General features: G+C 38.9%; 1 protein-coding gene across 3 annotated transcripts in view; it reads left to right on the top strand.

Annotated features, from left to right (window-relative positions):
* The window catches only part of DNAH3 (dynein axonemal heavy chain 3), a 170553-nt gene that overhangs the window by 83714 nt on the left and 66730 nt on the right, over nucleotides 1–20109 (top strand). For all 3 annotated transcript variants that reach the window (XR_009256448.1, XM_058710216.1, XM_058710217.1), the window contains 7 exons: nucleotides 44–178; nucleotides 1880–1991; nucleotides 3857–4098; nucleotides 10752–10852; nucleotides 12246–12351; nucleotides 14769–14898; nucleotides 17351–17596. Coding sequence is in view for 2 of the 3 variants with exons in the window: in XM_058710216.1 (XP_058566199.1) it covers nucleotides 44–178; nucleotides 1880–1991; nucleotides 3857–4098; nucleotides 10752–10852; nucleotides 12246–12351; nucleotides 14769–14898; nucleotides 17351–17596 (1072 nt within the window). In the remaining variant the exon portion in view is untranslated. The remainder of the gene's footprint in view (nucleotides 1–43; nucleotides 179–1879; nucleotides 1992–3856; nucleotides 4099–10751; nucleotides 10853–12245; nucleotides 12352–14768; nucleotides 14899–17350; nucleotides 17597–20109) is intronic.

The following is a 20109-nucleotide window of genomic DNA, read 5'->3' on the forward strand; positions in this document are numbered from 1 at the left end:
GACAATTCTCCCTTTCCATCTTCTCTCGAATTCTTGTTAACAGGGAATTATATCAGATTTGTTTCCTGGAGTTGTTCTTCCAAAGCCAGACTATGAAGTTTTTATGGAAGTGCTGAATGAGAACATCAAAAAGATGAAACTCCAGCCGGTACCTTGGTTTATTGGGAAAATTATCCAGGTTGGTTCCCTGTATCTATATGAGAATGCACGTGTTTTTCTATTTGCTGAAGTCAGGAATTAGAATTGTGGTTGATTGGAGCAGAGTGATGGCAACCACAGGAGCCAAAATAGAAATGGAAGTGCCTTCAGGTCTCATTTCCAGGAATTGAAGTTAAAATCCAATGTTTTTCCTCTGACCATCTTATTTGGGGTTCCTTTTTTTAAATTTGGGGATGAAACAAAACCTTTGGGGGCACTGGGCTTGAACTAGTCAGGACTTTATCAGTTTCCAGTGACAGAAACCCAACTCAAACTGCCTTAGTCAACAAAAGGGAGTCTGTTCACTTACCTAACTTGAAAAACCCAGATGTGTGTTGGCCTTAGGAACAGCAGGATCCAGGAAACTTTCTCTTCATTTCTGGGCTCTGTCTCTGAGTTAAAACTTCATTCTTAGTTGGGTTTCCAGCAGCCTCAGACTTAGATTGTCCCAGGTTCAAGCCCAGAAGGAAAAAGAGCATTGCTCTCCAAATGGCTTCAGTAAATGTCTCAGGATTAACTTTGAATTGTGCTGGTAAAGTCACAAAACCACCCTGGAACCACTTACGAGGAAGATCATTTATATTTTGCAGCATGGGCCTGGCTTGGAAAATACCTTTTATCTGTTGAGAGTTCTAATCAAGTCAGAACTGCATTTAGGCCTCAAAAAAGGAAGTTTCCAGTTGAAGTGCAGGGTGCTAAGATGACTGCTGTTTCCTTTTCCCCTTTAAAAGCAAATAGAGGGGTGTGCCTGGGTAGCTCAGTTTGTTGAGGGTCAGATTCTTGATTTCATCCCAGGCCATGATCTCATGGTTTGGTTCATGAGATCAAGCCCCAAGTAAGGTTCTGCACTGACAGTGAAGAATCTGCTTGGAATTCTCTCTCCCTCTCCCTCTCCCTCTCCCTCCCTCTCTCTCTGTGTCTCTCTGCCCCTCCCCAGCTCACACACAAACACACTCTTTCTCTCTCTCTTTTTTTTTTTTAAGTTTTTTAAAGTGTTTATTCTTGAAAGAGAGAGAGAGACAGAGCATGAGTAGGGAAGGGGCAGAGAGAGAGAGAGAGAGGGACACAGAATCTGAAACAGGCTCCAGGCTCAGAGCTGTCCGCACAGAGCCCAACACGGGGCTTAAACTCACAAGCTTGAGATCATGACCTGAGCCGAAGCTGGATGCTTAACTGACTGAGTCACCCAGGTGCCCCTCCCTTTCTCTTAAAATAAATAAATAAACATTAAAAAATGAAAAATAGAAGCAAATAGAAATGGCCTAATGAAAAAAATTGAGGCATAAACTTAGACAGTCACGTGTGCAAATCATGGTTTCACCACTGATGAGTGTGGGCAAGTTACGTAACCTCTCTGGGGCTCAGCATTCCTACCACTAGAAGGTAGTTCATGATACCTGAGTGCATTAAATGAAATAATTTATGTAAGTCACTTGATGCTTAACCCATGGGTAGGTGCAGAGCAAATAGAAGGTCCCATTCCTTAAATATATGAGACATACACATGTATTTATTTACCCCAAAGGTATTTAAACTACAAATCATAAAAAGGACCACAGTTCACCAGGGGTTGAAGGGACTATGGAAATCCCCTTTTAGTCCCTCGTTCCTCACTGACATCTGACTGACTTGTAGCTCTGGAAGGTTTGCAATGATTAACTGTTTATATGTCTCTTCCCAGATCTATGAGATGATGCTGGTGAGACATGGCTATATGATTGTTGGAGACCCCATGGGTGGCAAGACCTGTGCTTATAAAGTGTTGGCTGCAGCTCTGGGTGATTTATACGCAGGTAAAGCTCACATCCCTGGCTTCCTGGGAGCACAGAACTCCCCAGTCAGTTGGCTGGCTCCATGGAGATAATGCCAGGCTATTAGTTTTGCCATCCCTGGATTGTGACATCAGAGCCAGAAATAGCACATGGCACACAGATGTCTGCAGGCAGAAAATAAAGGGGGGTGGGGTGGGAGCTTCTAACAGGAATTTTATATGCCTGTCATTAAGTGCAGGAATTTTCTCAGATTTCTCAAATGCTGAATAGGGGCTTCTCCAAAGGCTTCCCAATGAGAGAGAGACACTCCTATCAGTGTCCTAAACAAATTATTTTAAAAGCTGATTATTGCATGGTTTCTTTTCTTCTCCTTTTTTCCTTTTTTCCTTTTATCCCTTTTCCCCTTCTCTTTCCTTTGCTTCCCTTTCCCTTTTTTTCCCTTTTTTTCCCTTTTTTTCTCCTCCCTACCTTCTTTCCCTCCTTCTTTCCTTTCCCTCTTCCCCTTCCTTACTTCTATTTAATGTAGAACATAAGACCTCAGACTTTTGAGTCAGACCCAGACCTTGGACCGGTGATTAAACCTCTCTCAGCCTCTACTTTTTCAGCTGTGAAATGGCATTGTTGCGCAAATTAAGTGAGATTATGCAGGAAAGTAATCCAGCACAGTTTCTGATCAACAAATGGAAGCTGTGTTTATTGCCAGAGAAAGAGTTTTGGGGTTTTTTTCTTTTATAAAACGTAAGCCTATGGTTTTGAAAAACAATGCCTTGTATTTATACAATCCCTTCCAGTAATTCAGCATATTTTTTTCTTTTTGTAACATTTTTATGTTTATTTTTGAGAGAGAGAGAGAGAGAGAGAAAGAGAATGAGAGAATGAACTGGGTAGAGGGAGAGAGGGAATCCCAAGCAGGCTCCATGCTGTCAGCACAGAGCCTGACATGGGGCTCAGTCCCACAAACCGTGAGATCATGACCCAAGCTGAAATCAAGAGTTGACTGCTTAACTGACTGACATATTTTTTTCTAATAATTTTTGATGATTGAGTTGCTGTTGGATTTTTGAGGCTTTTGTTTTGGGGACTAACTTGGCCCTAGTAACTAATTAGGGCCTAGTAACTAAGCATTTCAAACTTACTATTTTCAACATTTGAATACAGTTTAGGAAACTAAATGAGAAAAGAGGCTATCCCATCGTTTTTGCCTTGGGATTCTGCAGAAATGGTTCTTTATTTAGCTCATGGTTCAAGCATTCCAACGTTTCCTTACTTTGAAGGATCATATAAAAGTGTGATTATTTTCTGTTATTGAATGCATCTGATGTGCCATCTATCAGCCTGTGTATTCCGGTTGGGTCCTTGTATTCTCATGGTGTGAATTTCTCAGCGGATACTTGCTGAGCAGCTAAAGAAGAGGTGCCAGGGCTAAACTAATCCTTCAGATAGAGAAAAGAAAAGTAGTCAATATTTTCCAGAATCATTTACATGTCTGCTATTCCTTCATTTCAAGTCAAAGCCAAGGTTCTTAGGGTAGCTGTGAGAGTCAGGTACATAAAGACACTTAATAACATGGACCTCTCTCCCTTACTGCTTGAGTTCATTTAGACCCAGACAGATTTCTTTAGATCTGACCAGAACATTTGTCCTGTTTGAAATGAGACTCAGAAGAAAATTTGGTGAGAAACTAGTGGGCATAATAACCTAATAATTTAAGTCATTGCCCATCCAGATATCCTAGCCTTTATAAGAACTGAGTACCAATTTCATAAGGACTCTGCATGGATGACATAATCATAAAGGTTGGTTGGTCTTTGAGGTGGCATTGTCTCTTGTCTAATGTTCTGGTCTCTCCAGAGCCTTTGTAACTCATGTTGAACCTTCTTGCTCAGCCAAAGAGATGGAAGAATTTGCTGTGGAGTATTTGATCATCAACCCCAAGGCCATCACCATGGGGCAGCTCTATGGGTGCTTTGACCAAGTGAGCCATGAATGGACAGATGGTGTCCTAGCCAATGTTTTCCGGGAACAAGCATCCTCAATATCTGATGAACGCAAATGGATTATATTTGATGGGCCAGTAGATGCTGTTTGGATCGAAAATATGAACACAGTTCTGGATGACAATAAAAAGGTACCTACTGAGTCTCATATCTCTTTTATATAGGTAGGTTATAAATTCTCTTTTTCAAGTGAGTAATTGACCCAAACTATATAATACATACATTTGTTACATGACGAATAAATGCCCCCCAAGAAATTTAAGTTTATGAATTAAGCTTTTATTTGTACTTGTGGGTAAGCTCTGTCTGTTTAGGGATAATGTTGCATCATGGTTAAAAGCATTGGTGTTGGCATCATATTGGACCACTAGCTCTACAACTGAGCTTTTGTACTGGGCAAGTCACATAACTTCTCTGAATCTCAATTTCCACATTTGTAAAAAGGTAGTAATAAAATAGGGATATTGGCAATTAAATAAGATAGCATGCACAAAGTGCCTGATATATGGAATGTATTTGGTTATTCATTACGGTATATTTAAAGACTTAAAATAGCCATTTACTTTGCTCATGATATTGTGGATTAGAAATTTTGGAAGGGGTCAGCTGGGCTCAGCTCATCATTGTGATGTCAGCTAGGGCAGCCATGGATGGAGGATCCACAACCAAGGTGGCTTCCTCACTCGGTCATTCCTCCTTGGCCTGTCTCTCTCTGTCTTTCTTTCTCTTCAGATGACATCTCATCCGCCAGGCATCTCCACATGTGTCAGGTGTCTCACTTAGTGGTCTTGGGTAGTGATAGTTCTTACATGGTGGTTAATTTTCCAAAAGTCAGGAAGTGAAAGTTTCCAGGAAATTAAGAGCTGTGCTTGGAACTGGCATAGCATCACTTTCTCTGAATTCTAGCAGTTGAAGAAGTCACTGGGCCTACTCAGATTCAAGAGAGTGGAGAAAGAGACTCCACTTCTTGATGGAGCAGGGCAAGGTCACATTGCAACAGCATTCATGTGATGGAAGCTACTGCTACAGCAGTCTTTGGAAAATATATTCTGCCACAGTTAGCATATTGGCTAAAGACTTGGACTCTGGAGCCAGACAGGCTGTGTTCAAATCCTGCATAGCTGCTTACCAGTTGTATAAACTCAGGCAAGCTATTTAGTCTCTCTGTGTCTCAGCTGTATCATCTGTAAAAGAGGACTGTTAATTAGGAAGATTAGATAAGTTAATATTTTCAAAATGCTTCTGATAGCACCTAGCATATAATAAGTGCTATTTTACTATATGTTAAAATGAAATAAAAATTTTTTAAGATAGCTAAATGGATTTATTTATTTTTTTTGTATTTGAATCACTTTCAAATTATGTTTTTTTTAATATATGAAATTTATTGTCAAATTGGTTTCCATACAACACCTAGTGCTCATCCCAAAAGATGCCCTCTTCAATACCCATCACCTACCCTCCCCTCCCTCCCACCCCCCATCAACCCTCAGTTTGTTCTCAGTTTTAAGAGTCTCTTATGCTTTGGCTCTCTCCCACTCTAACCTCTTTTTTTTTCCTTCCCCTCCCCCCATGGCTTTCTGTTAAGTTTCTCAGGATCCACATAAAAGTGAAAACATATGGTGTCTGTCTTTCTCTGTATGGCTTATTTCACTTAGCATCACACTCTCCAGTTCCATCCACGTTGCTACAAAAGGCCATTATTTCGTTCTTTCTCATTGCCACGTAGTACTCCATTGTGTATATAAACCACAATTTCTTTATCCATTCATCAGTTGATGGACATTTAGGCTCTTGCCACAATTTGGCTATGGTTGAGAGTGCTGCTATAAACATTGGGGTACAAGTGCCCCTATGCATCAGTACTCCTGTATCCCTTGGGTAAATTCCTAGCAGTGCTACTGCTGGGTCATAGGATAGGTCTATTTTTAATTTTTTGAGGAACCTCTGCACTGTTTTTCCAGAGTGGCTGCACCAGTTTGCATTCCCACCAACAGTGCAAGAGGGTTCCCGTTTCTCCACATCTTCGCCAGCATGTATAGTTCATTTTGACCACTCTGACTGGCGTGAGGTGATATCTGAGTGTGGTTTTGATTTGTATTTCCCTGATGAGGGGTGACGTGGAGCATCTTTTCATGTGCCTGTTGGCCATCTGGATGTCTTCTTTAGAGAAGTGTCTATTCATGTTTTCTGCCCATTTCTTCACTGGATTATTTGTTTTTTGGGTGTGGAGTTTGGTGATTTCTTTATAGATTTTGGATACTAGCCCTTTGTCCGATATGTCATTTGCAAATATCTTTTCCCATTCTGTTGGTTGCCTTTTAGTTTTGTTGATTGTTTCCTTTTCTGTGCAGAAGCTTTTTATCTTCATGAAGTCCCAATAGTTCATTTTTGCTTTTAATTCCCTTGCCTTTGGAGATGTGTCAAGTAAGAAATTGCTGCGGCTGAGGTCAGAGAGGTTTTTCCCTGCTTTCTCCTCTAGGGTTTTGATGGTTTCCTGTCTCACATTCAGGTCCTTCATCCATTTTGACTTTACTTTTGTGAATGGTGTAAGAAAGTGGTCTAGTTTCATTCTTCTGCATGTTGCTGTCCAGTTCTCCCAGCACCATTTGTTAAAGAGACTGTCTTTTTTTTCATTGGATATTCTTTCCTGCTTTGTCAAAGATGAGTTGGCCATACTTTTGTGGGTCTAGTTCTGGGGTTTCTATTCTATTCCATTGGTCTGTGTGTCTGTTTTTGTGCCAATACCATGCTGTCTTGATGATTACAGCTTTGTAGTAGAGGCTAAAGTCTGGGATTGTGATGCCTCCCGCTTTGGTCTTCTTCAAAATTACTTTGGCTATTCGGGGCCTTTTGTGGTTCCATATGAATTTTAGGATTGCTTGTTCTAGCTTTGAGAAGAATGCTGGTGCAATTTTGATTGGGATTGCATTGACTGTGTAGATAGCTTTGGGTAGTATTGACATTTTAATAATATTTATTCTTCCAACCCACGAGCACGGAATGTTTTTCCATTTCTTTATATCTTCTTCAATTTCCTTCCTAAGCTTTCTATCGTTTTCAGCATACAGATCTTTTACATCTTTGGTTAGATTTATCTTTAGGTATTGTATGCTTCTTGGTGCAATTGTGAATGGGATCAGTTTCTTTATTTGTCTTTCTGTTGCTTCATTGTTAGTGTATAAGAATGCAACTGATTTCTGTACATTGATTTTGTATCCTGCAACTTTGCTGATTTCATGTATCAGTTCTAGCAGACTTTTGGTGGAGTCTATTGGGTTTTCCATGTATAATATCATGTCATCTGCAAAAAGTGAAAGCTTGACTTCATCTTTGCCAATTTTGATGCCTTTGATGTCCTTTTGTTGTCTGATTGCTGATGCTAGCACTTCCAACACTATGTTAAACAACAGCGGTGAGAGTGGACATCCCTGTCGTGTTCCTGATCTCAGGGGGAAAGCTCTGTTTTTCCACATTGAGGATGATATTAGCTGTGGGCTTTTCATAAATGGCTTTTATGATGTTTAAGTATGTTCCTTCTATCCTGACTTTCTCAAGGATTTTTATTAAGAAAGGATGCGAATTTTGTCAAATGCTTTTTCTGCATCGATTGACAGGATTATATGGTTCTTATCTTTTCTTTTATTAATGTGATGTATCACGTTGCTTGATTTGCGAATGTTGAACCAGCCCTGCAGCCCAGGAATGAATCCCACTTGATCATGGTGAATAATTCTTTTTATAAGCTGTTGAATTCGATTTGCTAGTATCTTGTTGAGAATTTTTGTATCCATATTCATCAGGGATATTGGCCTGTAGTTCTCTTTTTTTACTGGGTCTCTGTCTGGTTTAGGAATCAAAGTAATACTGGCTTCATAGAATGAGTCTGGAAGTTTTCCTTCCCTTTCTATTTTTTGGAATAGCTTGAGAAGGATAGGTATTATCTCTGCTTTAAATATCTGGTAGAATTCCCCAGGGAAGCCATCTCATCCTGGACTCTTTATTTGTTGGGAGATTTTTGATAACTGATTCAGTTTCTTCGCTGGTTATGGGTCTGTTCAAGATTTTTATTCCCTCCTGTTTGAGTTTTGGAAGCATGTGGGTGTTTAGGAATTTGTCCATTTCTTCCAGGTTGTCCAATTTGTTGGCATATAATTTTTCCTAGTATTCCCTGATAATTGCTTGTATTTCTGAGGGATTGGTTGTAATAATGCCATTTTAATTCATGATTTTATCTATTTGGGTCATCTCCCTTTTCTTTTTGAGAAGCCTGGCCAGAGGTTTACCAACTGTGTTTATTTTTTCAAAAAACCAACTCTTGGTTTCATTGATCTGCTCTACAGTTTTTTTAGATTCAATATTGTTTATTTCTGCTATGATCTTTATTATTTCTCTTCCTCTGCTGGGTTTGGGGTGTCTTTGCTGCTCTGCTTCTATTTCCTTTAGGTGTGCTGTTAGATTTTGTATTTGGGATTTTTCTTGTTTCTTGAGATAGGCCTGGATTGCAATGTATTTTCCTCTCAGGACTGCCTTCGCTGCATCCCAAAGCGTTTGGATTGTTGTATTTTCATTTTCGTTTATTTCCATATATTTTTTTAATTTCTTCTCTAATTGCCTGGTTGACCCATTCCTTCTTTAGTAGGGTGTTCTTTAACCTCCATGCTTTTGGAGGTTTTCCAGACTTTTTCCTGTGGTTGATTTCAAGCTTCATCGCATTGTGGTCTGAAAGTATGCATGGTATGATCTCAATTCTTGTATACTTATGAAGGGCTCTTTTGTGACCCAGTATGTGATCTATCTTGGAGAATGTTCCATGTGCACTCGAGAAGAAAGTATATTCTGTTGCTTTGGGATGCAGAGTTCTAAATATATCTGTCAAGTCCATCTGATCCAACGTATCATTCAGGGCCCTTGTTTCTTTATTGACCGTGTGTCTAGATGATCTATCCATTGTTGTAAGTGGGGTATTAAAGTCCCCTGCAATTACCACATTCTTGTCAATAAGGTTGCTTATGTTTGTGAGTAATTGTTTTATATATTTGGGGGCTCCTGTATTTGGCGCATAGACATTTATAATTGTTAGTTCTTCATAGATAGACCCTGTAATTATAATATAATGCCCTTCTTCATCTCTTGTTACAGCCTTTAATTTAAAGTCTAGTTTGTCTGACATAAGTATGGATACTCCAGCTTTCTTTTGACTTTCAGTAGCATGATAGACAGTTCTGCATACCCTCACTTTCAATCTGAAGGTGTTGTCAGGTCTAAAATGAGTCTCTTGTAGACAGCAAATAAATGGGTCTTGTTTTTTTTTTATCCATTGTGATACCCTATGTCTTTTGGCTGCAGCATTTAGTCCATTTACATTCAGTGTTATTATAGAAAGATATGGGTTTAGAGTCATTGTGATGTCTGTAGGTTTCATGCTTGTAGTGATGTCTCTGGTACTTTGTCTCACAGGATCCCCCTTAAGATCTCTTGTAGGGCTGGTTTAGTGGTGATGAAAAATGAAATGAAATTTATCACCATTTTAAGGAAGTTTCTATACTGAATATGAATGATTATTGAATCAAAATATACTTTCCTACTACATTTAAATTTCACAAGACTATGAGTGAGTCATGCTCAATGGAAGGCCTAATTATCCAAATTACACACATACGCTAATTATAATATGTGCGTAATTTTGATTACATAACATAAAAATTGAAATGTTTTATTATATTATATAGGCCATGTGATATAAACTAATTGTACAAATGTATTTGTTGGTTTTGAGATAAGAAGTATAAAGAGTTATAAACCGTGAATTCCTGATGGCTCTTCCTGTCACTGGGTGTAAATCAAACTACCGTCAGAGGTATGGGTCTCTTTTACTTTTCTTGATATTCAGAGATGATACTGCTGGTGGTGTCAGCCCCATAATGGCTATTGACCTTCTTGGGGATGCATGTAGTGACCTGATTCTAGTGACCTGTTTCCAGGTGTGGGCCAGGTAACGTACAAAGAACTTTTTAAGCACAACTTTGAATGAACAGCAGGGAGTAATGGGGTTTCCTCTTTGCCACTGAGAGACCGAAGCCTCAGGCAATCTTGTGACTTAAAGATCTCACTTGAACCCATGTTGGCAAATAGGAAGTACCACTTCTTTGTATGTACACTGAGTCTCCCCTGTGTGTTTGAACTACTTTCTACAGGGACATACCCTGTAAACACTAGGATTTCCAGTGGTCTTTCCTTCCATTCCAGAAAGGGTTTGTAGAGATGTTCTTGTCCCTGTAGACTTACACCAGTCCATGGGAGATCCCAAAAGGAGTCCTTCATGGGAAACTTGAGCAAATAAAACAGGAGAAAGGTGTGCAGTTACATCTATATTAAATGCTAAGGAAGGAACCATGAAACTTGATGTAGTCTGATAACTTCTTGATCCTTCATCTAAGGCTGCAATTCATTGACTCTCTGACCTCACTATTTAAAATCACCTGGCCCTGGCTGATCATTTTCCAGCTTCCTCTTCTACTTAATTATTTTCCAAAGCACTTTCATCATGTTATGTGCTATGTATTTTATCATCTGTTTCCTCCCAGCAGAATGTAAATCCCAAGAGCACAGGGATTTTTGTCTGTTTTATTCTACATATCTAGAACAGTGCCTGATGCATATAGTTAGTGCTCAAGAAGTACTGAATGAATTTAAACCATCTCTGTCTCCACTGAAGCCTTTCACTTGCAGATAGAATTTAACCCCTTTGCCTGCCCTCCACTTCTCTGCTTTGCCCTTTCAGCTGTGTTTAATGAGTGGAGAGATTATCCAGATGAGCCCCAAGATGAGTCTGATCTTCGAGCCAGCGGATCTGGAGCAGGCCTCGCCAGCCACTGTGAGCAGGTCAGTCAGCCTCATACTGGCACCCTGAGGGAATTGTATGTATATACCCATCTTCTTTATGCATTCATCTATGAATTGCTTCCACAATATGGCTATTGTAAATAATGGTGCAATAAGCATAGGGGTGCATGTATCCCTTTGAATTAGTGTTTTTGTAACAAACTGTAATATTTATATATCACTCAAAATAAATAAATTATACTGACTAGAACTCTATGGATAAATCTTATTAACTATAAAATCTTAGCAATGTTATGTATAAAAATAAGCACACAATAGTATATATAGTGCAGTGTCTCCATTTAAACTGCTAAAAACAACTAACATAAATAAATTTACATTATAGGAACATATAGAAATACTATAAAACTATATAAGAAAGAAAGAAATCAAGAGACAGGTGACCATGAAATTCAAGATAATGAGTTACATCAGGTGGAGAAAGCCATGGGTATAGGATAATGGAGACCAAATGTGTAAGATGAAAGTTATTGTCAAGATCCTAGCTTCTGTCTGGGTGGTGGGTTCATGGATACTCATTAAATTATTGAAAACCCTTAACTAAGAAATAAGAAAGGCCCTGCATGGGCTACTGATAGTGTGCCAAGGATGACAATGAATCCAATTCTGTACCTGAGGTTCATAAAAAAAATAAAGTCAGCCCACATTCTGAAAGGCAATGTCAGGGAGTAGAAAGAGCAATGGCAAATTAGACCAACTTGGTCTTCCACCCTGGCCATGTCAATATCTAGCTGTGTGGCCTCTTCCAAGTCACTTAGCCTCTCCGAGCCAGTTTCCTCATGTCTTAAAACATGACCATAAAGATATCCTTAAAGATAAAGGTCATTAGGACATAGCATAGTGCCTGACATGCAGTAGATGCTCAATAAATGGCAGCCATATTTTAATGGGGGGAAAAAACCATGTACTACATACAATATCAGTACTTATTAATGCTAATGATAATAGTTTCCATTGATTACGAGTTTTCTATATCCTGGAAATGGCACTGAATTATTTGTTGGCATTTTCTTATTTAACCACTGTAACAGCCGTATGAACTATGTATTTTTTGTTTCTTGATTTATAGACAAGGATGAAGAATTTCAGAGATAATAAAGAAAGCTTGCCCAAGGCCACTCAGATAGTAGAATCTGGGGCTGGGATTTGAACCCAGGTCTCTCTTATTCCCAAGACCAAGCTGTTATCACTGGTCCCCATCCTTTGCTGACAAAATCTGGGCACCTTCCTTTTGGCCTAGAGCAGGCAAGGGTCTGTGCTCCACCCCAAGCTACAGCCCCTTACCTTGCCATGACTGCCTGCATTTACCTCGCCCCTGTGTGCTTGGGAGCCTAGCTGTGGACCAGGCTGGTTCTCTCTTTGTGCTTGCCAGGTGTGGGATGATCTACATGGAGCCCCATCAACTAGGCTGGAAGCCCTTGAAGGACTCTTATATGGACACCCTGCCCACCAGTCTCACTGAGGAGCACAAGGAATTGGTGAGACCATCAGACTCCTTTACTTCCCCTCCCTCCCTGTCTCCCTGCTCCTCATTTCTAAGGCCTTATAGACACATCTTTACCTTCTAATTCCAGGATGCAAGAACAGGCGTGGCTCCCCTGCTTGCCTCTAGTTGTCTTCTTTCCTGGCTGCCTGCCATTTTTCCAACTTTGTTCTCCATGTGGAGAGGATGGGATATGGTCAATTTCTACTTTTCTTCTACCTTCTCCATCACTCCCCATCTCCCCAGTGGAGAATTCTGATGCTTGAGAACATTCTATAAGGTGGCTGGAATGTCACTCCTTTTCCCATTGCTCCACTAGCAGAAATATCTCTAGAAGTTGCTCTAGAGATAGGCCAGATTAGGAAGAGCTGTGTTCCTCTCTGTACTGCCACTCCCCATCCTAGTGACCTCGACTTCATTCCTCTCATATCTAGGGAGCTGGAGCCAGCTTAGAAAAGCTTGTATTGCAGGTACGAAGAGTATATGTCCCCTTCTTCCCTTTCTAAAAGAGGTGTGAACATTCAGGTTAATGGGTACATGAGCACACTCTCAGCCTAGGGAATCAGGAAGGGAGAACCCAAGCTTTTGGTGGCTTTTGTCTTTCCCTGCATTAATAGAATTCTAGGAAAGTTTCTCACCGAAGAAGCCAAGAAAGGTATAGTTGGGCTCTCTTCCTACTGTGGAAATACTCTGATGAGCTATGTAGGATGGCCCCATTCCTGTCACATTTATATGCACGTACCATGTATATAATCACATACTTATACAGATACATGCCCACATGCACATCAAGAGACCAATCTATACAGGTGCACAGGAAGCCTTCAGTGAGACTCCTCAGCGTCCTTAGGACAAAGTCTAACTTCTTATCAGGGCCTCTGAAACCTCAGTCTGACCCTGTCGCCTTTCTTTTTTTTTTTTTTTTTTTTTTTTTTCAACGTTTTTAATTTATTTTTGGGACAGAGAGAGACAGAGCATGAACGGGGGAGGGGCAGAGAGAGAGGGAGACACAGAATCGGAAGCAGGCTCCAGGCTCCGAGCCATCAGCCCAGAGCCTGACGCGGGGCTCGAACTCACGGAACGCGAGATCGTGACCTGGCTGAAGTCAGATGCTTAACCGACTGCGCCACCCAGGCGCCCCTGTCGCCTTTCTGAACTCATCACTACCCTCTTCTTCAACTTATTACCCTGCAGCCCTTGTATTTTGTTTCCATTCCTAGAAGACCCCAGGTTTCATCACCTCAAGACTTTCGCACCTTTTCTTCCTCTTCCTGGAAATGTTGTCCCATTTTATCTTCTGAGGGATGATTCACCTTCATCATCTCAACATAAAGGCCTCCTCCTCTAAGAAGCCTTCCCTGACCACCCTACTAAGCCCTTCCCATTATTCCCCATTGTAGCATCTTTATTTGTTTCCTGCTAGTACTTTCCATGATTTGTAAGTATTTTATTTATTTCCTTGCTTGTTTAGTTATTTATTTTTTGTCTCCCCTATCCTTCAGTAATTTCTGAGAGGGCAGGAATCTTGTCTATCTTGTGCGTTGTTTATCCTCAGCACCTACAACACTGTAATTACTAGATACTCAATAAATATTTGTTGGCTGGATGAATATACCACATATTCATGTACACATGTATATGTATTCATATATATGTTCATGTGTATGTATTCATATATACATATAAATGCATCTATATATTTATATACGGACATATATCAATATATATATATATATGTATATATATATATATGTATTTATTTAGTGATGACCTATCTACTTCCCAAAAAATGACTTAAGATAATTTACAGTGACAACCACAAATATTTTAACAAAAATGAAAAAATATCCCAAATAAGAGGATAAAGGAAAAATTTTTTGGAAAGAGTAACTGGGGTGAAGAGCAGAAACGAGAATCATTATACCTACAAATAAGTACATATATACATACATACATACATACATACATACATACATACAGATAATTACTGAAAATCAGCCTTGAACTTAGCTCTGCACTTCCTATGGCCACTTTATACAGGAGTCCAGCCTAAAGTCATTTGAAAATCTTGTTTAGGGTTCCTAATGATTTTATACAAACAAGTCAGATGCCCAGTTTGGGTCCTAAAACTACTTTATGCATCTTGTAGCTAACCCACAGTAGCTCCAAGCCTCTGAGTATCCAGCTCTGGGTAGTAAAATGGGAGGAGTAGGGATGGTCTGTGGGCTGCCTGTCCATTGAGTAGGAAGTTTAAGTCAGGGCCCTGGGTACCTTTGGTCCTTTTCCCAATACACCTACATTCAAAAATAATCAGCAACTTTACCAGCATCCCTGGCCTTCCAGAAGTGTACCAAACCCTTAGTCTTAAACTCATTTTTTGATAACGTCTTCAAATTTCATTTCTACTTTCAGGTCAATGATATGTTCATGTGGCTTGTCCAGCCCTGCCTGGAGTTTATTCACCTTCAGTGTAAATTTGTGGTCCAAACTTCTCCCATCCACCTTGCTTCCTCAATGATGAGACTGTACTCCTCTCTGCTTGGTACGTGCTACTATGATTCTTGAAGGTGGGGTATATGCGGGATATTTCTTCCTCTTCCCCATCCCTTCTATTCCTGCCCCGTCCATGAGTCACAACGAGAGTGGCATTTTAGTCTAGAACAAACAAGCCTTTGGAGTGGAGATAGTAGAATTTAGCGGAAGGAATCCATGTTTTGGGGCTTTAACATTAATCTTAGATTGATTTCCTGGATGTTTTTGTGCAAATTACCCCATCTTTTCTTGTGTTGGGTTTCTCGTCCACACAATGAGGATAAAAATCTCTGTCTCTCTTTACCTAACTAGGATATCCTGGAGGGAAATGAATTTACATGATACATATGAATGTATCTGAGAAAAAAAGATTCTGCAAAAAATAAGACCGGAGATTTTCCTGTGTTAAGAAAACTTATAAAAATCTGATTTCACAAAATACATAGTTACACGGTCAAGAGAACTGATCACATCAGCTACAAAACTAGGGAACTTCTCCAGGACACGAGAAGTACCTAAATCATAGAACTATTTGTTTAAAGGTCCTAGAGAAGTTCCCTGTAACCATCACATATAAATCAAATTTCATTGAATTCTGTGGGAAATGACAAAGCATGTGTCCATTTGGATAACTTCTTCCTGGATGACATTTCTTTTTCAATATCTCACATAATTCAGGCTCAAGATGGATCTTCCCAGAACTTCTGTTACATGTACATTTTCTCAGCTCATTGCTTCCAAAGGCATTATAGGAACAGATTAAAAAAATGTAATATGGTGAACAGTTGAGTGGAGACTTTCTTTGGCTAAATATTATGTGATTTTTCTGAAATTAAAATTACAGGCAATTTCAAAAGCACACTAACTGCATACAATGCCATATATTTGCATCATTAGTTGCAAATTTTGCATATTTTCCCAAGCCCTGTTTCCTGTCCTTGTGTTGTATCTCCTCCAGGAAAAAAGGCATCGCATGAGAAACGGACTCATTGTCCCCAGCACTGAGTGCCCTAATATCTTGCCTTCCCAGATCTATAGCCATGAGTCCTATCAGGAGTGTTGAAAGACACACAACTACTAAAAACTGGGGACATGAACACAGACATGTCTGATTTCAGAGCCCTAACTTTTTCCTCTGTCAGTGCTAAAATGCAGGAGTATGGTAACTATGATCAATCAGCAAGGCGTTGAGCTAAGGAATACTAAATACAGTTGTTAGCCTTTTATTTTAAAATAATTTCAGGCTTGCAAAAAAATTGCTAAAGGACTATGTTGAGTCACATATCCCTTCACCTAGCTTCCTTTAAAGTTAACATCTTACATAACCAAGGCACCATGATCAAAATAAGAAAATTGAAACTGATACTAAACTATTAACTACACTACAGACTTTATTTGCAGTTCATCAATTTTTCCACAAATGTCCTTTTTCTGTTTTAGGATGCAATTCAGGAGGTCACTTTTTTTTTTTAATTGTTGTATCTCATTCGTGTCCTTCAATCTATGACAGCTCCTCAGTCTTTCCTTGCCTTTTTTTAAAAATAAACCCAGCATGGGGCTTAAACTCATGACCCCCAAATCGAGTCACATGTTCTACTGACTGAGCCAGCCAGGCACCCCTTTCCTTGTCTTTTATAACTTGGTTACTTGATAAATAATGGTCATTTATTTTATAGAATATCTCTCAATTTAAGAGATATGTTTTCTCATAATTAGATTGGGGTTATGCATTTTCAGTAAGAATACCACGAAAGTGATGATGTATCCTTCTCTGTACATCATCATGGGGCACATGATGTTGCTATATGTTATGACTGGCGAAGGCTCTGGTCAAAGTTAGCTTTGATCAGAGCCACATTTCTCCACTGTAAGAGAAGAGTTACTATGTTTTCCTTCATAATTAGTAAGTATTTGGGGGGAGGGGAGACAATTTGAAACCATGCAAATATCCTATTTGCTCCTCAAATTTTCACCCACTGATTTTAATATCTGTTGGATCTTGCCTACCACAGTTATTACGGCGGCATTTGCCTAATGTTAATTTTCTGTTTCTCTGTGTATTCCTTCTATATTTACTAATTAGAATTTTCTGTAAGGAAAAACTGTTCTTCCCTGTTTCTTTGCTAATTCAGTTATTTGCTGATTAAAGTATGAACTCACAATATTTATTTTATCCTATGGGTTATAATCCAATGCTATAGTTATTTTGATGCTCAAATGTCTTCAGCCATTGAGAGCTCCTTCAGGTTGGTGCCCATGTCCTTTCAAAATTAGAAAAAGTTTTTAAAACTAGCACAAAGAAATATGTGGATAAAGGATCTGGCAGGTGATGGCCACTCAGCCACTATCATTCCCCTCTCCAGAGCCCTCACAGACAAGATCACCCAGCTCACATTGTTTATAGATCTGTATATAAGCAGATATTTGCAGCTTTTCTTGAGGTTCCTTTTTCTTGCTTTTAGATGAAATCAGAAAAATAGACAAGGAGGAAAGTGAATTATTTGAAGGCCCAACAAGCCAACAGATCTTTCTCTGGCTGCAAGGTCTATTCCTCTTTGCCTTGGTGTGGACCGTGGCCGGCACCATCAATGCGGACAGCAGAAAGAAATTTGATCTGTTTTTCCGCAACCTGATCATGGGTATGGATGATAACAATCCAAGGCCCAAAAGCGTCAAACTTACCAAAAACAACATCTTTCCTGAAAGAGGTAACTTAGTACCTGTTTGTTTTGTCTTGCTATAATAATCTGGATCATATGGTTCCAAAATCCAATCAAAATGTGTGGTCCAAGTAAGGGTTTTACAATGGCCAAGTGACATTATGTAGCTTGCCTGAGTGGGTTCAAGGTCTTCAGAGCCGGCCCACATGTGTAAGAGATGGATGGCTCAAAGTCAGGGTCTTATGGGATGTTTTAACTATTGTTTTAATTTAGAAAAGTTGATATAACTTTTTTTCCCCCAAAATTACCCATAATTCCATCATCCAAACAGACTCCAAGAGACAGAATGAGAAATATAGCACATTTGTTTTTCTTATTCCCTTCTAGCCTTATTCTGTGTGTTTACATTCATCGTATTATGTTGATTATGGCGTTAATATTCATTGTAATTTTGTCATTGTAATCTAATTTCATGTTGAAATGTTTCCATTTTTACCATATACATTTTCTTCAAAGTGATCACTTTAATGATCTATAAATATTCTATGTGTGACATCATTTACTAAAAGATCAAAAGATTTTTTTTCTTTTAAGTGGCTTTCACTATTACTTTTCTTAACACCATGATGATATATAAAAGTTATTTTTTAATATTTTACATTTAAACATGTTATTTATTTATTTATTTATTTATTTATTTATTTATTTTTAATATGAAAATTATTGTCAAATCGGTTTCCATACAACACGCAGTGCTCATCCCAACAGGTGCCCTCCTCAATGCCCATCACCCACTTTCCCCTCCCTCCCACCCCCCCATCAACCCTCAGTTTATTCTCAGTTTTTAAGAGTCTCTTATGGTTGGGCTCCCTCCCTCTCTCTCTTTTTTTTCCTTCCCCTCCCCCATGGTCTTGTGTTAAGTTAGAAAATACAGAGAATAGCAGAAAATAAAAATCAGTGGTAATCCAACTACCCACAAATAAACACTTAAAATTTTTTCTTCAAGTTTTTTTCTATATTTCTGTAACAAAAAGGAGATCATACTATAAACACTTTCCAAATAGCTTTACTTTTTGTGATTATAAAATAGTAGATAAAGGGTGATGAAATAACTTCTAGAGTGATAGTAATGGGTATATTGAGAAAGATTTGGTTTACACAGATATGTGCATTTGTCAAAACTCAGTGAATGTGCACTTAGGATTTGTACATTTCATTGCATGTAAATTTTAGATCAAGAGAAAAAGCATAAACAAATACTAAACAGTGAATGATATAAATGCTGAAGTTTACGGGGAAGTGTATAGATGTTTTACGTTGAAGTCTGTCAAAAAATCAGATGGCTTACTTGATAGATGGATGAGCAGGTATATGATAAAACAAGTAAAAACTAATCATAAAGTTTAGGAGAAGGGTATGTAAGTGTTTGCTGTACAGTGTTTTCAGTATTTATGTTTGAAATTTTTCCTAATGATAATAATAAATGAATGAACAAGTAGGGGCCACCCACTGCCCCTATACACACAGTCCTTCCTCAGCACATGAGGCATACTTTATCTGATATGGTCATCTGTCCCAGTGAACTGCATAGAGGCCCTGGGCCAATCCAATATTTAGATTGTAGTACAATCATTCTGTTTTCTTTCTTTTCTTTCTTTCTTTCTTTCTTTCTTTCTTTCTTTCTTTCTTTCTTTCTTTCTTTCTTTCTCTCTTTTCTTTTTTCTTTTCTTCTCTCTTCTTTTCTTTGTCTTCCCCTTCCTTCCTTCTCTCCTCCTCCTCGTTTCTCTTTTACTTCTTCTTTGATTTAGAAGATTCTTTTTTATTTTGGTAAAATATGTATAGTATAAAAATTTACCATTTTAACCATTTTTAAGTATACAGTGCAGTGGTGTTAAACATTGTTGTGCACCCATCACCACCATTTATCTCCAGAACTTTTTTCATCTTCCCAAACTAAAACTCCATATTCTGTAAACACTAACTCTCCATTTCTCCCCTCCTTCTGGCTCCCCTATCCCCAGCATCCACCATCCCACTTTCAGTCTCTATAAATCTGACTACTCTAGGTACCTCATTTAAATAGAATCACATAGTATTTGTCCTTTTTTGACAAGTTTATTTCACTTAGTAATAACTTCAAAATTCATCCATGTTGAAGCATGTGTCAGAATTTCCTTCCTTTTTAAGGTTGAATAATACTCTGTTGTGTGTATGTGCCACATTTTGTTCCTTTGTTCACCTGTTGATAGACATTTGAGTTACTCTCATATTTTGACTACTGTGAATAATGCAGATATAAACATGGGTGTACAAATATTTATTTGAGTCTCTTGCTTTCATTTCTTCTTGCTATGTGCTCAAAAGTGGAATTTATTTTTTTAAGTTTATTTTGAGAGAGAGAGAGAAAGCACATGCACAAGTGGGCGAGGGGCAAAGAGGGAGAGAGAGAATCCCAAGCAGGCTTTGCACTGTCAGCCCAAAGACTGATGTGGGTCTCAGGCTCACAAACTATGAGATCATGACCTGAGCCGAAACCAGGAGTTTGATGCTTAACTGACTGA

This window comes from Neofelis nebulosa, chromosome 18 (assembly GCF_028018385.1).
Source record: "Neofelis nebulosa isolate mNeoNeb1 chromosome 18, mNeoNeb1.pri, whole genome shotgun sequence".
NCBI classification, from domain to species: Eukaryota; Metazoa; Chordata; class Mammalia; order Carnivora; family Felidae; genus Neofelis; species Neofelis nebulosa.